General features: G+C 37.7%; 1 protein-coding gene across 2 annotated transcripts in view; it reads left to right on the top strand.

Annotated features, from left to right (window-relative positions):
• Positions 1-6502, top strand: part of LOC126353944 (endothelin-converting enzyme homolog) — a 609153-nt gene extending 602651 nt beyond the window's left edge. For both annotated transcript variants that reach the window (XM_050003231.1, XM_050003230.1), the window contains one exon: positions 5718-6502. In XM_050003231.1, coding sequence (XP_049859188.1) covers positions 5718-5820 — 103 coding nt within the window. In that variant the 3' untranslated portion in view covers positions 5821-6502. The remainder of the gene's footprint in view (positions 1-5717) is intronic.
• The last annotated feature ends 11815 nt before the right edge of the window (positions 6503-18317 follow it).

Below are 18317 nucleotides of genomic sequence, written 5' to 3'. Positions count from 1 at the left end.
AACTGCTAGAAAACGACATTAGGGAAGATCAATTTGAAGTTCACAGGAATGCAGGAACAAAAGAGGCAGTATTGCCCTATGACTTCTCTTAGAAGATTGTTAATGAAAGGCAAATCTATGTTTGTAGCATTTGTAGACTTAGGGAAAGCTTTTGACAGTGTTGACTGAAATATTCTCTTTGAACTTCTGAAGGTAGTGGGGATAAAATACATGGAGCGAAAAGCTATTTACAACTTTTGTAGAACTGAGACAATAGTTACAAGAGTTGAGGGGCATGAAAGGGAAGTAGTGATTTAGAAGGGAGCGAGATTGGGGTGTAGCTGTTTGCCAGTGTTATTCACTCTATACGGTAAGCAAGCAGTAAATTATACCAAAGAAAAAATTGAAATAGGAATGAAAGCTCAGGGAGAAGAAATAAAAACCTTGAGGTTTCCCAGTGACATTGTAATTCTGTCAGACACAGCAAAACATGGAAGAGCAGCTGAATGGAATGGACTGTGTCTTGAAAGGAGGGTATAAGATGAACTTCAACAAAAGTGAGAGAAAGATAATGGAATATAGTTGAATGAAATCAGGTGACGCTGAGGTAATTAGATTAGCAAATGAGATTCTTAAAGTAGTAGATGAGTTTTGCTATTTAGGTAGCAAAATAACTGTGATGGCCAAAGGAGGGAGGATGTAAAATATAGACTGGCAGTGGCAAGAAAAGTGTTTCCGAAGAAGATATTTTTCTTGAGTGTACTCATGCATGGAAGTGAAACATGGATGATAAATATTTTAGACAAGAAAAGAAAGAAGCTTTTGAAATGTGGCACTACAGAAGAATGTTGAAGATTAGATGGGTAGATCACGTAACTAATGTAGAGGTACTGAATAGAATTGGGGAGACAATAAATTTGTGGCAGAGCCCGACTAAAAGAACGGATCGGTTGATAGGACATATTCTGAGACATCAAGAGATCAACAATTTAGTATTGGAGGTAAGTGTGGGGGCTAAAAATTGTAGAGGGAGACCGAGAGATAAATACAGTCAGCACATTCAGAAGGGTGTAGGTTGCAGTAGTTATTTAGAGATGAAGAGGCTTACACAGGATAGAGTAACATGAAGAGCTCGGTCAGACCAGTATTCGAACTGAAGACCATGACAACAACAAAGACAGCAATAACAACAACATCAACGTCAATTTCAACATGTTTCAAGAAGTCAGGCAACATATTTCTGCTTAGCACATACATCTTTCAAAATGACCAGGTTGAGAAACATAGGGGGAATTAGAGCTTATACAGAGATTTACAGTCATTCCTCCCACACATCATTTGTGCACATGACAGGGAAAGGAGGAAATGATATGGGTACCTGAAGTATCCTCAAGCACACACCTTAAGGTGACTAGCAGAGTGTAAGAGTAGAGGTGGATGCTAAGTGAAATGCTGATAATGGAAAACATACTTGTACATACTGCTTTTATAATGTGTAAATACGATGCGGCCAATGAAGGAGCCCCTGATTTCAAACTTAAGTATCTCACAAACCAATTTCAAACAATGGAAACTCTAGGTAGGAATATGAATAATGTAGGAAAAGATAGATTGCTACTTACTGTAAAGCACGCTAAGTTGCCTTCCTGCAACTTAGCGTGCTTTACACATTTACTTAATTACTAAGATCAATAGACAAGTGCAATAAATGGTATTTTATTCTGAAAGCTATAAGAATTTTATACAGAAATTTTGAAATAGTTGGAAAAGCTGCTAATATATGACACTGCAATGGCAATAAGTAGTAAGTACAGTGTGCCTCTGCTCAGAGTGATCAGTTCCACCATTTAAATGTGAAATGAGGTTAGTATACCAAAGGGAGAGATTCAAATAAGGCATGTTATCTTTTTTTGGTACTGGAATACCAAATGTTAGAACACAGTTCTATAACAATAAGGTGTCATTCTCAAACACTGTTTAATTTTCCCAAAGGATCTGATGTGAAAACCGTTCGCAAGCTCTCTACCATTGGTCAGGCAATGTGTCTGATATCTAGCATGGATCTGGTTAACTGTTGTTACTCCTGAAAACATCACGCACAGTTTCTGGATTTATTTAGCAAAATTGAAGGTAATCTGTCTCAAGAACTTCAGCAGAGATTCGTTTGAAGTCTTTCAGCATGCAGAAAATAGTAAACAAAGCCTAAACATGTTTCCATTACAAATCCAAAGCCAAGTGTTTTTTTATTCCAGTCTTTGATCACAATAAGAAGGCCTTCGATGATGACTGGTTTTAGTCAGTAATGACCATCTTCAGGTCTGTTTTACACCATGTAGTAATGTGATAAAGCTGTAATGGCATCATCAAAACAAATAAATACACTCAGCAAAGCATCGTATTATATATTTTGATGGTGCTATTATGGTTTTATCACATTAGGACATGGTGTAGAACATATCTGAAGATGGTCATTAATGACTGAAACCAGTCATTGTTGAAGGACTTCATATTGTGATCAAAAACTGGAATAAAAAACATATAACAGTATCTGGAACACTGTTTATTTCACGACTGTGTCGCAGCATGTGAAATCCAAAGCCTCCAGCAGCATGAATGACAGCTGACTTTGTGAACCAGATTCTCACAGTGATCTCTAATAAAGAATTTTTGTGTTGGCTGCATCTGGTTTTCAGATGAGGCACATTTAAACCTGAAAACTGCTGATTTTTGTGGTTCGGAAAATCCCCATTTGTGTAAAGCGAAGCCACTGTATTCTCCCAAAGTTACTGGTTGGGCTGCGGTGTGCAGCAGAGGCATTATTGGCCCTTTTTCATGTGATAAACAATCGCTAAAAAGCACTAAATTGTAGCTCTGGAACAGTTTGTTGCCACACAGTTAGTGTCGGAAGATTGACCAGGCACCGAGTAGTTAGTGCAAGATGGGGCCAAATCAGATTACATTGAAAAAGTGTTTAGCTTTGTTGATTAATACTTTGGGAATAGAGTCATTGGGTTGGATTACTGCAAATTTACTGGTGCGGGGGTGAATTGGTCTTCATATTCACCCAATCTGACACATTGTGACCACTGTTTGTAGGACACATTGAAAGCGATTGTCCACCAGAGCTATCCCACAGTATCGGATGAGCTCAATTCGGCAATTTGTGTAGCATCTGAATCCTTTTCCATTAAGACACTACAGGATGAGGTGGCAAAGTTCATTGTTCATGTGTTCCACCTTTGTATTGTGAGTGGTGGAAATTTTGGAAAGACTGTGATGTAATGGTAATGACTGCTTACAGAAGATGTACAGTTTTCACAATAAACATACTTTTTGTTGCACATCTCTATTGAGATAATTAATTTTGAAAACCCTTTATATTGTCAAAGCAGTGAGGGTAAATGTCACTATATTAATTCTTAAAATAATTGTTTGGCACATGTACTTCCCAAATTTTTGAATGAATGGTTATCAAATGCTGCATTTTTCAGATTTGCAAAATCTTGTAAGTTATGCTAAAACTAAGTAAACAAATATGTATTATTATTGGTATTGTTGTTATTATTATGTCAAAACATTCTAACAAATTGTGGCCCTCCCTAGAACTAATTCTTGGAGACACCCATGTAAAGATGGCCACAGCTCTGCACTGAACACTAGTGGCCCTTCCACTTCAGAGATACAGACCTGAGAGCTCAAGTGCACAAATAATAAAACTTATTACAGTAATCTATAAAAAATAATATGGAATGAAGACAACTGTGTGAATTTTACCTATAATTTTTCTAAAATGAATTGCTGACTCTCCAGACAAACACTTTAGTTGGTTGGATATATATCAAATGCACTGCATATTATGCAATCCCCTGACTTTTCATGAGCAGTTGGAGATATTGATCATGGTTTCTGCCTACTTATAATAGATAAATGGACATGCATTTTACACTAACATGCCTAACTTTTATAGAGCACAGTGATTTAATACTTGTTGACATGCAAAAAAATATTTTGAAAAAATAATTCATAAATAGCTAAATGTGATGTCAAAGTCTTTTGAGTAATTTTTAACTGCGACCATTAATGTGAGCTGCTCTTATCAGTAGATATCAAGTGTCATTAAAAAAGAACCTTGCATTAAAAAAGTGCAGTTGCTTGAATGTCTCATAGCTAAAAAATTTGCACTGTCAAATCATCTGGCCCCTTTTGTATTACCACTTACTGACAATCACCATTTGAAATATTTTAACATTTACAAAATATTTGAGGTATTTACATTACATGGAACACCAGATATATATATATATATATATATATATATATATATATATATATATATATATATATATATATATATATATATATATATATATATATTAAAAATAAAGATTCCAAGACTTACCAAGCGGGAAAGCGCCGGCAGACAGGCACATGAACAAAACACACAAACACACACACAGAATTACAAGCTTTCGCAACTGGCAGTTGCTTCGTCAGGAAGGAAGGAAGGAGAGGGAAAAATGAAAGGGTGTGGGTTTTAAGGGAGAGGGTAAGGAGTCATTCCAATCCCGGGAGAGGAAAGACTTCCCTTAGGGGAAAAAAAAAGGACAGGTGTACACTCGCACACACACACACACACACATATCCATCCGCACATACACAGACACAAGCAGACATATTTAAAGGCAAAGAGTTAAGGGCAGAGATCTCTGCCCTTAACTCTATGCGGATGGATATGTGTGTGTGTGTGTGTGTGTGTGTGTGTGTGTGTGTGTGCGAGTGTACACCTGTCCTTTTTTTCCCCTAAGGGAAGTCTTTCCTCTCCCGGGATTGGAATGACTCCTTACCCTCTCCCTTAAAACCCACACCCTTTCATTTTTCCCTCTCCTTCCTTCCTTCCTGACGAAGCAACTGCCAGTTGCGAAAGCTTGTAATTCTGTGTGTGTGTTTGTGTGTTTTGTTCATGTGCCTGTCTGCCGGCGCTTTCCCGCTTGGTAAGTCTTGGAATCTTTATTTTTAATATATTTTTCCCATGTGGAAGTTTCTTTCTGTTATATATATATATATATATATATATATATATATATATATATATATAGGGTAACCCAACCTTTAGGTTCATAATTGTATAGATGATAGAGGAAACCAGGCGTCAGGAACAAATATTTTGTTTTCTATACACATTACACTTCCAGCAACACCTTAAGTTCATAGTAATGGTTCAGAATTCATTTATTAAAATGGCGTATCGATATTTTTACATATACTCTCAAATATCCTCCTTGTCCCTTATGTAATGAGACAGTGGCTAGGACACTTCTAATCAGTTCCTCTTCAGTTTATACTGTGATTTCAGTCATGAATGACTTCATGTAACCTCATGTATCCTCAATTGAAAAATCTGGGTACGCTACTGATTGCTATGTTTATCAAGATAGCACCACCAACACTAATACAGCAACATACTTATTTTATAAAAATGTGCCTCAGAGGCATCTTTCATTCAGTACTTCATCCTACCTGAAATATTAGTTTGCTACCATGTGTACCTTACCTAAAAGATATAGGATTATTTATTGGCTAAGATCTTGATTCTAAAAATTTGAACACCCAGTATATTTGTGAATGTGTACTAATACATCTTTCAGGTATGAGAACCATTTATGAAAATAAAATATTTTTCCATAACTCGGTGACGTATTTCATAACTAAAGTTTTTTTCTGTATTTCTTTTGTTGCAGGATTCCTGTTGTTCTGAAGCAACTACCAGAGTTTTCAGCAGTTTTCTGCTGTCCAAAAGAATCAACACATTATGCTTCACAGCCTTGCCATGACATACTGTAATTTATAATTTTTGTTCATCAATTCAGAATTTGTTGGTCTTTCATTTTCTAACTGTTGTTATTTCACAATGATTCATGCATCACTTTCAAATCATCACATCATAGAAGTACTTTGTGCTGTGCATATAGAATATTGTTACTGACTAATGATGTTCACAGGTTTTGTTTGTTGTTCCTAAATCTTAAAAATCAGTAAGATATAGAAAGTCTAATTATGTATATGTGAAGTTCCATTAGATCTTTGACAATCTAGTATGCAATGTATAAATTATGTTACACTGGCTTAAAAATCAGAAAGCAGCAGGAAATAATTGATTTTGTATATATCTGAAAATATGGAAAGCATAGAGCAGTTTTTTATACTGTCACTTTGAAGAATTTGAATAGTTTTTTTAGAAGTGTTATATTTTTTGATAAAAGTAAATATATTGCAAAATATAGTGATTCTGTGCTAGTCTTTAAAAGTATTTTAATATTTTTGTAATAATAGTCATTGTTCATCTTGTGAACACAATATATGAAAGAAAACATTTGTCCTGTGCAAACTCGATTTGTTTTATATCTTGTAATTACATCTAATCTAAGTACAGCATTTTCAAAATGTTGCTGCCATGAATTGTGATTATGTATCATAAGTCTAAAGCGATAAGTAAATTAATAAAAATACATATCTAAAATCTTGATTTATCGGAATGTGATTTTTGAGGATTTCCAAGTGTGAGTGATAAGTTGTATGTTTTTGAATGTGGAAGCTGGGTTGACATACATTTTTTGCACAGTATATTGGAAACTATTCTATTTATCTTCAGCAACTGCTGTGGCACATTGGTCCAACACTTGTTTTGATTCTGGACCTAATTATATCCTACCTGTAGTTCAGACATGGGGTGAGGGGGCTGAAAGGTAGACTGCATTAATAGTGCAGGGTGAATATATTTTGTCACAGTCCAGGTGATGTTCCCTACCACATAATACTACACTTTTTCGTCACTGATGAAGTCTCTTTCTTTGAGTTTAAGCAATAATGGGATGTATCTCTTACCCTTAAAGGTTAAGCAATATCAGTTAATGCTTTCATTTCATGAGAGTGTATTCATTTTCCTGTCACCTCTGAACATTACATCTGACATGAAAAACATGATTCACTGTGTGTGTGTGTGTGTGTGTGTGTGTGTGTGTGTGTGTGTGTGTGTGTGTGTGTGTGTGTGTGTGTGTGGAGGGGGAGAGAGAGAGAGAGAGAGAGAGAGAGAGAGAGAGAGAGAGAGAGAGAGAGAGAGAGAGAGAGAGATACTATAGTTGCTTATCATCACCTAAAAATTTCAATTTAGCTGACAAGGATATGATAACTGAGTAATCGCAGACATTAGAAAACTTTATAAAAACCAACAGTAACCTCACATGGTGGAGTTGTCGCACATTTCAATGATACAATTAGCTTTACCTTTGGTGCACCCATGTTGGAAGGATATCTATGGAGAAACCAGATTTACATGTTGTTGCTGAAGAGGGGCAGCAACCTTTTCTGTGGCTGTAGGACAACAGCCTGGATGATTGGTTGCTCTGGCCTTATAAGATTTGCCAACATGTCCTTGCTATTTTGGTATTGTGGATGGAGGAAAGCAGTGGGAAAGTACAGCTGTTATATTTCCAGAGAACATGCAGCTTTACTGTATGGTTTAGTGATGGCATCCTTATGAGTAACTGTAAAAGTATATATGCCCACTACCTATACAAATAATACAAGAGATTGACAGGTAGGAACCAGGAGACACTGGATGATTTTAGGTAAATTATATAATGCCAAGACAGAGATTTTGAAACAAGATTTTAAACAGCACAACATTTGCAGGAATAGATATGGACTCTGACGTTTGGTTATGAAGTGCAGATTAACAGTGAAAATTTTTTAGAAATGTGGAGATTAAGGGGATGGGATCTGAATAAACTGAAAGAAACAGAGTTTGAGAGTTTCAGATGGATCATTAGGCAATGATTGTTTGAACTATGTGGAAGAAATGCAGTAGAAGATGACTGTGTAGCTTTGAGAAATGAAATAGTGATTGCATGAAAGGTTCAGATAGGCAGTTAGGTCAAGAAGAAATCCTTTGGTAATGTATATGGTTTGGAATTTGTCTGATGAAATGTAAAAATGCACAAAATTAAGCAAGCAAAAGTGAATATAGAGGTCTAAAAAAAAGAAACAATGAAAAATCCAGTATGGAATAATGACAATATTATGTAAAGGATAGATTGCTACTCACAATGTAGCAAAGATGTAGGGTAGCAGACAGGCACAGCAAAAAGACTACTAAACACGTTAGCTTTTGGCCAGCTTTGTCAAAGTTGATTTGTCAAATATTTATGTCAAAGAAATTTGACGGTTTAATAGGGAACTTTGTCAAATCTCACCTGTTGTCAAATAAATATGATCAAATGTATGGCCTTGCAGTAGATTTGATCATAAAAGTTGCTTGTATTCTGTTCACTGGGATGTGAAATGTTACCACTTCAATCTCTAGCATCGCTGCAGCATTCTGTCACTTCTGTCACTGGTAGGGTGTTTGTAAACATGGCTGCGAAGTTTAATTTGTGTGTGCTGTCAACTACAAAATTAATAGAAAGCTATGAAGCTGATGAGGCACTTTACAAGGCAAAGCACAATGAGTACAAAAATATATTAAGAAGACTGGAGAGCTACAAAAAATGCAGAGGTCATTAGTCAAATCTTCTGAGATCTCCAGTGTTCTTAATCCAATTTCGTACTCAGGATGCACCACATTGTTAAGCGCCCCATCAGCTTCATACATTTCTATTAATTTGGTAGTTGTGGGACACAAAATGTAATTATTACTTTGATCTACAATAAAAATAGTTCTTAATGCACATAAAATACATTGAACATTTATTTACTTTCAGATATTGGTCCTTCAGGGCTTAATAAATTGCTTCACATGTTTCATGTTGTATTAGAGTGCTGTACTACAAGCTAGAGTAACTGTCTCCTGTAGCAAGAAACTGGAATCTTTCTGTGAGTCTTCTAGAGACATAGCAGTTCTTAAGTGAGTATTGTGCTTTGTGATATGACGAGACACTTCTCTGAGCAAATACTGAAATGTATGTCCATCCACTCTTAAGTAATGTATGTACGACTTATGTCCTCCACTAGAAGCTCATGTAGCAAAACAAATTTTGTTGACTGCCCCCCCCCCCCCAGCCCCCCCTCGCACCCCCTCCTTCCCCTGCTTCTGTTCCAAATACGCCCACAGTGCTGTTGTGGTACATGCAACTGCTGCACATAATAACAATTTGTTGTCAGTCATCTTGAACTTTAACGAAAATATGATGACAGTGTAATACCCCTTTCTAACACTTCAGATATCTTTCTCAGACAAATTTGATGAATATTTGATCTTATCTTTGATGAATAAATATGATAGTGTAATAAATGCCAAACATTCACACAAACACGGTTCACACACAAGTGACCACTATCTCTGGCTGTCAAGGCCACACTGGCTCACAGCCAGAGACAGTGGTCATGTGTGTGTGAGCTGCATTTGTGTGAATGTATGTCTATGTATGTTGTTTATTTCAGAAGAAGGCCTCTTGGTCAGAAGCTAATGTGTTTAGTACTCTTCTTGTTGTGCCTGCCTGTGACTCAGTATCTCTGTTAGATGGTGAGCAGCAACCTATCCTTTCCACAATACAATCTAAAAAATGGGTTTGATGTTGCTGTTGTTGTCTTCAGCCTGAGACTGGTTTGATGCAGCTCTCCATGCTACCCTGTCCTGTGCAAGCTTCTTCATCTCCCAGTACCTACTGCAGCCAACATCCCTCTGAATCTGCTTAGTGTATTCATCTCTTGGTCTCCCTCTACAATTTTTACCCTCCACTCTGCCCTCCAATGCTAAATTTGTGATCCCTTGATGCCTCAGAACATGTCCTACCAACTGGTCCCTTCTTCTTGTCAAGTTGTGCCACAAACTCCTCTTCTCCCCAATTCTATTCAATACCTCCTCATTAGTTATGTGATCTACCCATCTAATCTTCAGCATTCTTCTGTAGCACCACATTTCGAAAGCTTCTATTCTCTTCTTGTCCACACTATTTATCATCCATGTTTCAGTTCCATACATGGCTACACTCCATACAAATACTTTCAGAAACGACTTCCTGACACTTAAATCTGTACTCGATGTTAACAAATTTCTCTTCTTCCGAAACGCTTTCCTTTCCATTGCCAGTCTACATTTGATATCCTCTCTACTTCGACCATCATCAGTTATTTTGCTCCCCAAATAGCAAAACTTCTTTACTATTTTAATTGTCTCATTTCCTAATCTAATTCCCTCAGCATCACCCGACTTAATTCGACTACATTCCATTATCCTCGTTTTGCTTTTCTTGATGTTCATCTTATATCCTCTTTTCAAGACACTGTCCATTCCGTTCAACTGCTCTTCCAAGTCCTTTGCTGTCTCTGATAGAATTACAATGTCATCGGTGAACCTCAAAGATTTTATTTCTTCTCCATGGATTTTAATACCTACTCCAATTTTTTATTTTGTTTCCTTTACTGCTTGCTTAATATACAGATCGAATAACATTTGGGACAGGCTACAACCCTGTCTCACTCCCTTCCCAACCGCTGCTTCCCTTTCATGCCCCTCGACTCTTACAACTGCCATCTGGTTTCTGTACAAATTGTAAATAGCCTTTCGCTCCCTGTATTTTACCCATGCCACCTTTAGAATTTGAAGGAGAGTATTCTAGTCAACATTGTCAAAAGCTTTCTCTAAGTCTACAAATGCTAGAAACATAGGTTTGCCTTTCCTTACTCTTATTTTCTAAGATAAGTCGTAGGGTCAGTATTACCTCACATGTTCCAACATTTCTGCGGAATCCAAACTGATCTTCACCGAGGTCTGCTTCTACCAGTTTTTCCATTCGCCTGTAATGAATTCACGTTAATATTTTGCAGCTGTGACTTATTAAACTGATAGTTCAGTAATTTTCACATCTGTCAACACCTGCTTTCTTTGGAATTGGTATTATTATATTCTTCCTGACGTCTGTGGGTATTTCGCCTGTCTCATACATCTTGCTCACCGGATGGTAGAGCTTTGTCAGGACTGGCTCTCCCAAGGCCGTCAATAGTTCCAATGGAATGTTGTCTACTCCTGGGGCCTTGTTTTGACTCAGGTCTTTCAGTGCTCTGTCAAACTCTTCACGCAGTAATGTATCTCCCATTTCATCTTCATCCAGATCCTCTTCCATTTCCATAATATTGTCCTCAAGTACATCGCCCTTGTATAGACCCTCTATATACCTTTCTGCTTTCCCTTCTTTGCTTAGAACTGGGTTTCCATCTGAGCTCTTGATATTCATACAAGTGGCTCTCTTTTCTCCAAAGGTCTCTTTAATATTCCTGTAGACACTATCTATCTTACCCCTAGTGAGTTAAGCCTCTACATCCTTACATTTGTCCTCTAGCCATCCCTGCTTAGCCAATTTGCACTGCCTGTCGATCTCATTTTTGAGACGTTTGAATTCCCTTTTGCCTGCTTCATTTACTGCATTTTTATATTTTCTTCTTTCATCAATTAAATTCAATATTTCTTCTGTTACCCAAGGATTTCTACTAGCCCTCATCTTTTTACCTGCTTGATCCTCTGCTGCCTTCACTACTTCATCCCTCAGAGCTACCGATTCTTCTTCTACTGTATTTCTTTCCCCCAATCCTGTCAATTGTTCCCTTATGCTCTCCCTAAAACCCTGTACAACCTCTGGTTTAGTCAGTTTATCCAGGTCTCAGCTCCTTAAATTCCCAGCTTTTTGCAGTTTTTTCAGTTTTAATCTACAGTTCATAACCAATAGATTGTGGTCGGAGTCCACATCTGCCCCTGGAACTGTCTTACAATTTAAAACCTGGTTCCTAAATCTCTGTCTTACCATTATATAATCTATCTGATACCTTTTAGTATCTCCAGGATTTTTCCATGTATACAACCTTCTTTTATGATTCTTGAACCAAGTGTTAGCTACGACTAAGTTATGCTCTGTGCAAAATTCTACCAGGCGGCTTCCTCTTTCATTTCTTCCCCCCAATCCATATTCACCTACTATGTTTCCTTCTCTCCCTTTTCCTGCTGACGAATTCCAGTCACCCATGACTATTAAATTTTCGTCTCCCTCCACTACCTGAATAATTTCTTTCATCTCATCATACATTTCATCAATTTCTTCATCATCTGCAGAGCTAGTTGGCATATAAATGTGTACTACTGTTGTAGGCATGGGCTTCATGTCTATCTTGGCCACAATAATGCGTTCACTATGCTGTTGGTAGTAGCTTACCCACACTCCTATTTTTTTATTCATTATTAAACCTACTCCTGCATTACCCCTATTTGATTTTGATGGGTTTGATAGAGAGTGCAAATTTGTGAAACAGAAATGGCTAGAGGAGAAATGGAAAGCTGTTGCAGCTGTATGAATTTCAAGAGCTCATGTGGCAAGAAAATACTAAACAAAGAAGGGAAGGCTGAAAATGGAAAGAATACCATATTTTACTGACTATAAGATGCACTTTTGTCTTCCAAAAATTGCCTTCAAAAGTGACTCTTATACTCAAAATTAATATAAAAATGTCCAGTATTTTATTTAAAATTCTGATCAGTCTTAAAAATGGCCATATATTCGACGCTGTCTGAAACCTATTTCTATCAGACAACACTGGATTCAACTGGCAGAAGCAGTGCACTGATGTGACGAACATGGATTGTGGGGATTCACAAGTTTGCTAACACGGTCTCCCTCCCATCCCACAATCACAAACCCAGAATGCTGTGTAGCCTATGATGTGCCATTGCAGTCTGCAGTGCCAGTAAACTTGAATTGAAAGTGATTTGTGTTATCAGTAACAGTACACAATTTTTCTCAGTAGCTAGTTTCATAATAAACAAAAATTAAAAGTATTCATATGATCCTGGCTATAAATTGAAAGTAATAGTATAAGCAGAAGAAAATGGAAACTGAGAAGCTGAGTGGCATTTTGGCCCTCCATCAGCTGGAAAAACCATCAGCGATTGGTAGGCTAGTGAAGAACAACTAAAAAAAAAAAAAAAAAAAAAAGAGGAAGACTAACTGTGCAAGTGAGCGCTTTCCTGAGGTCCCTAAGTCTTCAGCTTCTGGTTTGGTTTAGATACATTGAAGAAATGTTTGCCATTTTGGCACATATGAGGCTGACCTGTGAAAATTCTGGAACTTCTGAAAACCATCTCCCAACTAAATTTAACACAGGCCTATTCCGGATCCCATGCCACTTTCCTTGATGATGATCTCATCCTCACTGAAGGCCAGCCACACATTTCTCTTCACATTAAACTTACTAACAAACAACAGTACTTACATTTTGATGGTTTTCATCCTTTTCAGATTGAACATTTCCTCCCATATAGCCTTAGCATTCATGGCAAACATATTTGTTCGGATGCAGATTCTTTATAGCAATACACCACTATTCTCACCTCAGCCTTCACTGGACGTGATTACCCCACCAGCCCATCACATCCAATCCTGATATTGATGATCCCTCCAAAAAGCAACTTCGCAACACATCACATGTGACTCAGTATTATCCCGATCTGGGATGTATAGATCATCTACTTTGACAAGGCCATGACTTCCTAAAATCATTCCCTGAAATGAGATCCATTCTATCTAAGATTTGCCCCCCACACCTAGAATAACTTTTCGTCACCTTCTCAACTTCCACAATATTCTTGTCAGATCCTATGCTCCTTGGATCCATCTCCCCACCCTATGGCTCCTCCCTGTGACTCTTGCCCCCCCTCCCCCTCCCCACCCCTGCCTCCCAGGAAGACTTGCCCTATGCAACCCCTTGCCACCACCTATACCAGCATTGTAATTGGCAAAACAATACTATCAAAGGGGGAGCCACCTGTAAGATGACATATCATATACAAGCTGTCCTGTAAACACTGTTTGGCCTTTTATGTCAGAGTGACTACCAATCAAAATTATCAGTTAGGTTGAATGAGCATAGACAGAGGGTGTATATTTGCAACACACAATGTCCTGCTGTAGAGCGTGCTCTAGAACATGACAGTCATGATCTCGGTGCTTGTTTCGCCACACTTGCCATCTGGATTCTTCCCCCAGACAGCAGTTTCTCATAACTCTGCAGGTGGGAATTAGTGCTACGTGTCCTTGGTTCTCACTAGCCACTTGGCGTCAATTTATGTTGATTTCTTCCATATTTGCATTTCTTCACAGTAACTACTCCTTTCTTACTCTGTTTTAGTTTTCTGCATCTTTCATAATCTTACTTGTCTATTTTTTGCCGTACAACTCCCACCTCTGTTACGTACATTACCCTTAGCTTTTCACTCTTTTTAACAGATGCTGGATGTATTAGCAGTAATCTCTGCCTTGCATATTACCCTGTCTTCCACCTTTAAGCTCTCAAGTTTTCAAATCTCGTCTGGTGCAGTTCGCAACTATCAGTCTTTCTTTATCATTCCATCTGGTAAGTCTCCCCTGACCTGCAGTTCTGAGTGACTTTTCTGAAATCTATCACTTTTCCTAGATCTCTCCAGTCCTTTTCCTTTACCCCTCTGCCTTCACTTTCAAATCTTCTGCTGGAAGAAGGAGCCTCTGGCTCCAAAAGCATGCATATTTATAACCTTCTTTTATGTGCATGTTCTGTTGCCACTTGGTGAAGAGGTTTTTTATCTCTACAATCAAACAAGTTTGTCAGTGGACAAAACAGTCATGGTCAGAGTGAGAGTAGGCATTATTGTTAAATCTTTCAAGGAGTACGGCATAAGTATCACTATCGATGTCATTGAAGACCATTTTATGTATGAAGAGGGTAACAATGCTGAAGAAGAAAAAGAGGAGGAATAAGAAAGTTCAGATGATGATTTTCAGAGGATTTAAAGGTCAGTTTAGTTTTATAATTAAAAAATTTTTTTAGTCTGGCTTTGCAATCTAATAACAAAAATGGTCAAATATACTTTTTTAAAGCAGTCACTTAGAAAATGAGGTTCCTCTCTAGTCGATAGCACCTTATAGTCCATAAAATACAGTAAATAGGAAGGGTATATGGAGGAAATAAATATTATTGGAAGAAGTGAATGGAGTTGAGAAATGTGATACTGTGAGAATAATTTGACACAGCAAAGAAAGACACAAATCTAAACAATGCAATGGAAGTACTAGATGTTATTTCCCCAGAATCATTAAAATCCTTGTTGGGACAAACCACGACATAACTGGCATAACTGTTCCACAGGAGAGAAACATTGTTGCAGCCTATCCCCAGTGCTATTCAGTATGTACATAGGGAAAGCAGTAAACGAAACAAAGGAGAAAATGTGTAAGGAAATGAAAGTACCAGGAGAAAAAACAAGAACTTTTAGGTTAGATGAGAGATTTAAGATGAATAGAAAAAAAAGGTGAACTGTAGATGAATTAAATAAGGCAAGGCTGGGGCAGTTACAATATGAAATAATGCACTAAAAGTAATAGACAAGTTTTACTATTTACACTATCTGATGGCAGCCTAAGCAGAAAGAATGCAAAATGCAGATTGGCGATAACCAGGAAATTGTTCTTGAAAAAAAGAAATTTACTAGCTTCGAATAAGAATTTAAGTGTTAGGAAGTCTTTTCTGAAAGTATTTGCAATGTAGTCTTATGTGGCAGTAAATGTGTTTGATAAACAGTTTTGAGAGATGACAATAGAAGCTTTCATAAAGGGAGGGCTGTAGAAGAGTGCTGAAGATTAAATGACTTGTTTGGATAACTAATGAAGAGGCAGTGTGGAGAAATTGACTATTCAGTTGAAAGGACACATTCTGAGGCATCAAGGCATCATCAGTTTGGTAATGGACGGTGGGGGGGGGGGGGGGGGGGGATAATGGTAGAGGGAGGTGTAGCACAATTTGCTGTCAATGAAGCAATATATTCAGACAGTGAAATTCGAGCCAATGTACAATTTCATGGACTTAGCAAAGAAAACACATTGAAGATAGAATTTTATAAAATAGAAAAAGTCTTATTAACAAATTCCACAACCTGCGATTCTGAAAGTAGAGTTTTAATTATGGCAATAATTGAAACAAAAGTGAGGAACCAAATAAACTTGGAGCTTGACTTATGATTTTCATTGGCTAACACTGAACTGAGTATAAAACAGTGTTATAAATAAACAGCTTCAACTGGCTAATTGATTCATTATTTCTTGATTAATAAAAGAGCTACAAAATATGTGAGATTTTATTATGTGGATGTTAACTAAGCATTCTCTTTGGAATAGTATGAGTGAGTGAGTGAATGGATGAATGAAGAGAACTATGTATTGTGTTCTGGCGCTGGAACGAAGAGGAAGAATGGAAGATAAGATAAGGCAGTGAGGAAACTTCAGCCAGTAGGCAGCAGACAAGGACCGCACTACACCAGAAGCGACCTCTGGAAGAAGTGAATATAAGCGCTACTCCTGCCAGCCTCGGCAGACATCAGTGCTCAGATTGACTCAGTGGTCGGACATTAGTGGATGGTTGTGGACCGCACTCGCAAAACAAATTGTAGTGATCCATATAAAGTGTTTACTTGGACTTTTTCAATAGTGAAGATAATTTCTGTTTGCATGTCACTTGCAAAGTTAAGTATTGTCAGTCTGCTTTATAGAGAAAAAAGTACTAATGTTATTTGCTTGAATTGTTGTATAGCACTCCGAGAACACAGCATCCTATAGGCACCCTATAAGCGACGAGTGGGCAAGATCCAACATTTGCTAGTTTAAATATAGGAGCATTAGATTTTTTTCCAAGTTTGTGAAAGTTGGACTACTGGGTGATAGCTGATCTCATTTCATTCAGTGATAAATCACATTTTGTAAACCCTATCATGAAAGAGATCCTTCAGGGATATGTAATGACTTAAGTTACACATTAACAAGCAGAAGGAGCCATTGCAGCTTATATTTGTGAAGTATAATAACAACAGATTATGAGTAATGCTAATTTATATAAGTGTAGGTGGACAGTGTCTTGAAAGGAGGATATAAGATGAACATCAACAAAAGCAAAACGAGGATGATGGAATGTAGTTGAATTAAGTTGGGTGATGCTGAGGGAATTAGATTAGGAAATGAGACACTCAAAGTAGTAAAGGAGTTTTGTTTTTTGGGGGTGAAAAATAACTGATGATGGTCGAAGTAGAGAAGATATAAAATGTAGACTGGCAATGGCAAGGAAAGTGAAAGAGAAATTTGTTAACATCGAGTATAGATTTCAGTGTCAGGAAGTCGTTTCTGAAAGTATTTGTATGAACTGTAGCGACGTGTGGAAGTGAAACATGGGCGATAAATAGTTTGGACAAGAAGAGAATAGAAGCTTTCGAAATGTGGTGCTACAGAAGAATGCTGAAGATTAGATGGATAGATCACATAACTAATGATGAAGTATTGAATAGAATTGCGGAGAAGGGGAGTTTGTGGTACAACTTGACAAAAGGAAGGAACTGGTTAGTAGGACATGTTCTGAGGCATCAAGGGATTACAAATTTAGCATTGGAGGGCAGAGTGGAGGGTAAAAATTGTAGAGGGAGACCAAGAGATGAATACACTAAGCAGATTCAGAAGGATGTAGGTTGCAGTAAGTACTGGGAGATGAAGAAGCTTGTACAGGATAGGGTAGCGTGGAGAGCTGCATCAAACCAGTCTTAGTCCCAAACCAGTCTTAGGACTAAAGTGGAGTGTAAATAATTTAAGGAGTGATGGCAACAAATCACCAAATAAAAGAGCTGCCAAGTCGTTGAAAGGCACATAAACTATACTGAGTACTTTGCTAGCTTTCAGACAAATCCTTTTTCAGAGTTATAGAATGAACACACACACACACACACACACACACACACACACACACACACACACACACACACACACAACAAACAAACAAACAAACAAACGGAGAGAGAGAGAAGAGAGAGAGAGAGAGAGAGAGAGAGAGAGAGAGAGAGAGAGCAGAACTCAAGGACGAAAGTAACTTTTGTGTGATGTTTCACTGCCAAGTAACATAGCTCGATGACTATTGGACTGTATGTAGAAATAAATTCTGCAGTGTAATACAGAAGGCAACTGAAAGAAATATGCAATAAGATGAACAGAAATCACAGTTTTATTCACAGAATATAATTATAATCAAGTCAATATTACGAAATATGGCACATAGCTCTTAATAGGGTGTGTGATCACCAAGGATGGCACTGCATTCTCTGTAATGTGCTCCCATCCTGGCCCCAAGGTTGGTAAGGACTTCTTGTGGTATGGAGTTCCACTCTACCACCAGCAGAGTTGACACCTGCTGGATGGTCATTGGTGCATGTAGACGCAATGTGTCTCTCCAGTGCATCCCACACATTATTGATGAGATTTAGATCCAGGCATTATCATCCCTTAGAGTGGAAGTCA

This window comes from Schistocerca gregaria, chromosome 3, assembly GCF_023897955.1.
Source record: "Schistocerca gregaria isolate iqSchGreg1 chromosome 3, iqSchGreg1.2, whole genome shotgun sequence".
NCBI classification, from domain to species: Eukaryota; Metazoa; Arthropoda; class Insecta; order Orthoptera; family Acrididae; genus Schistocerca; species Schistocerca gregaria.
This window is presented reverse-complemented; position numbering and strand designations above follow the sequence as displayed.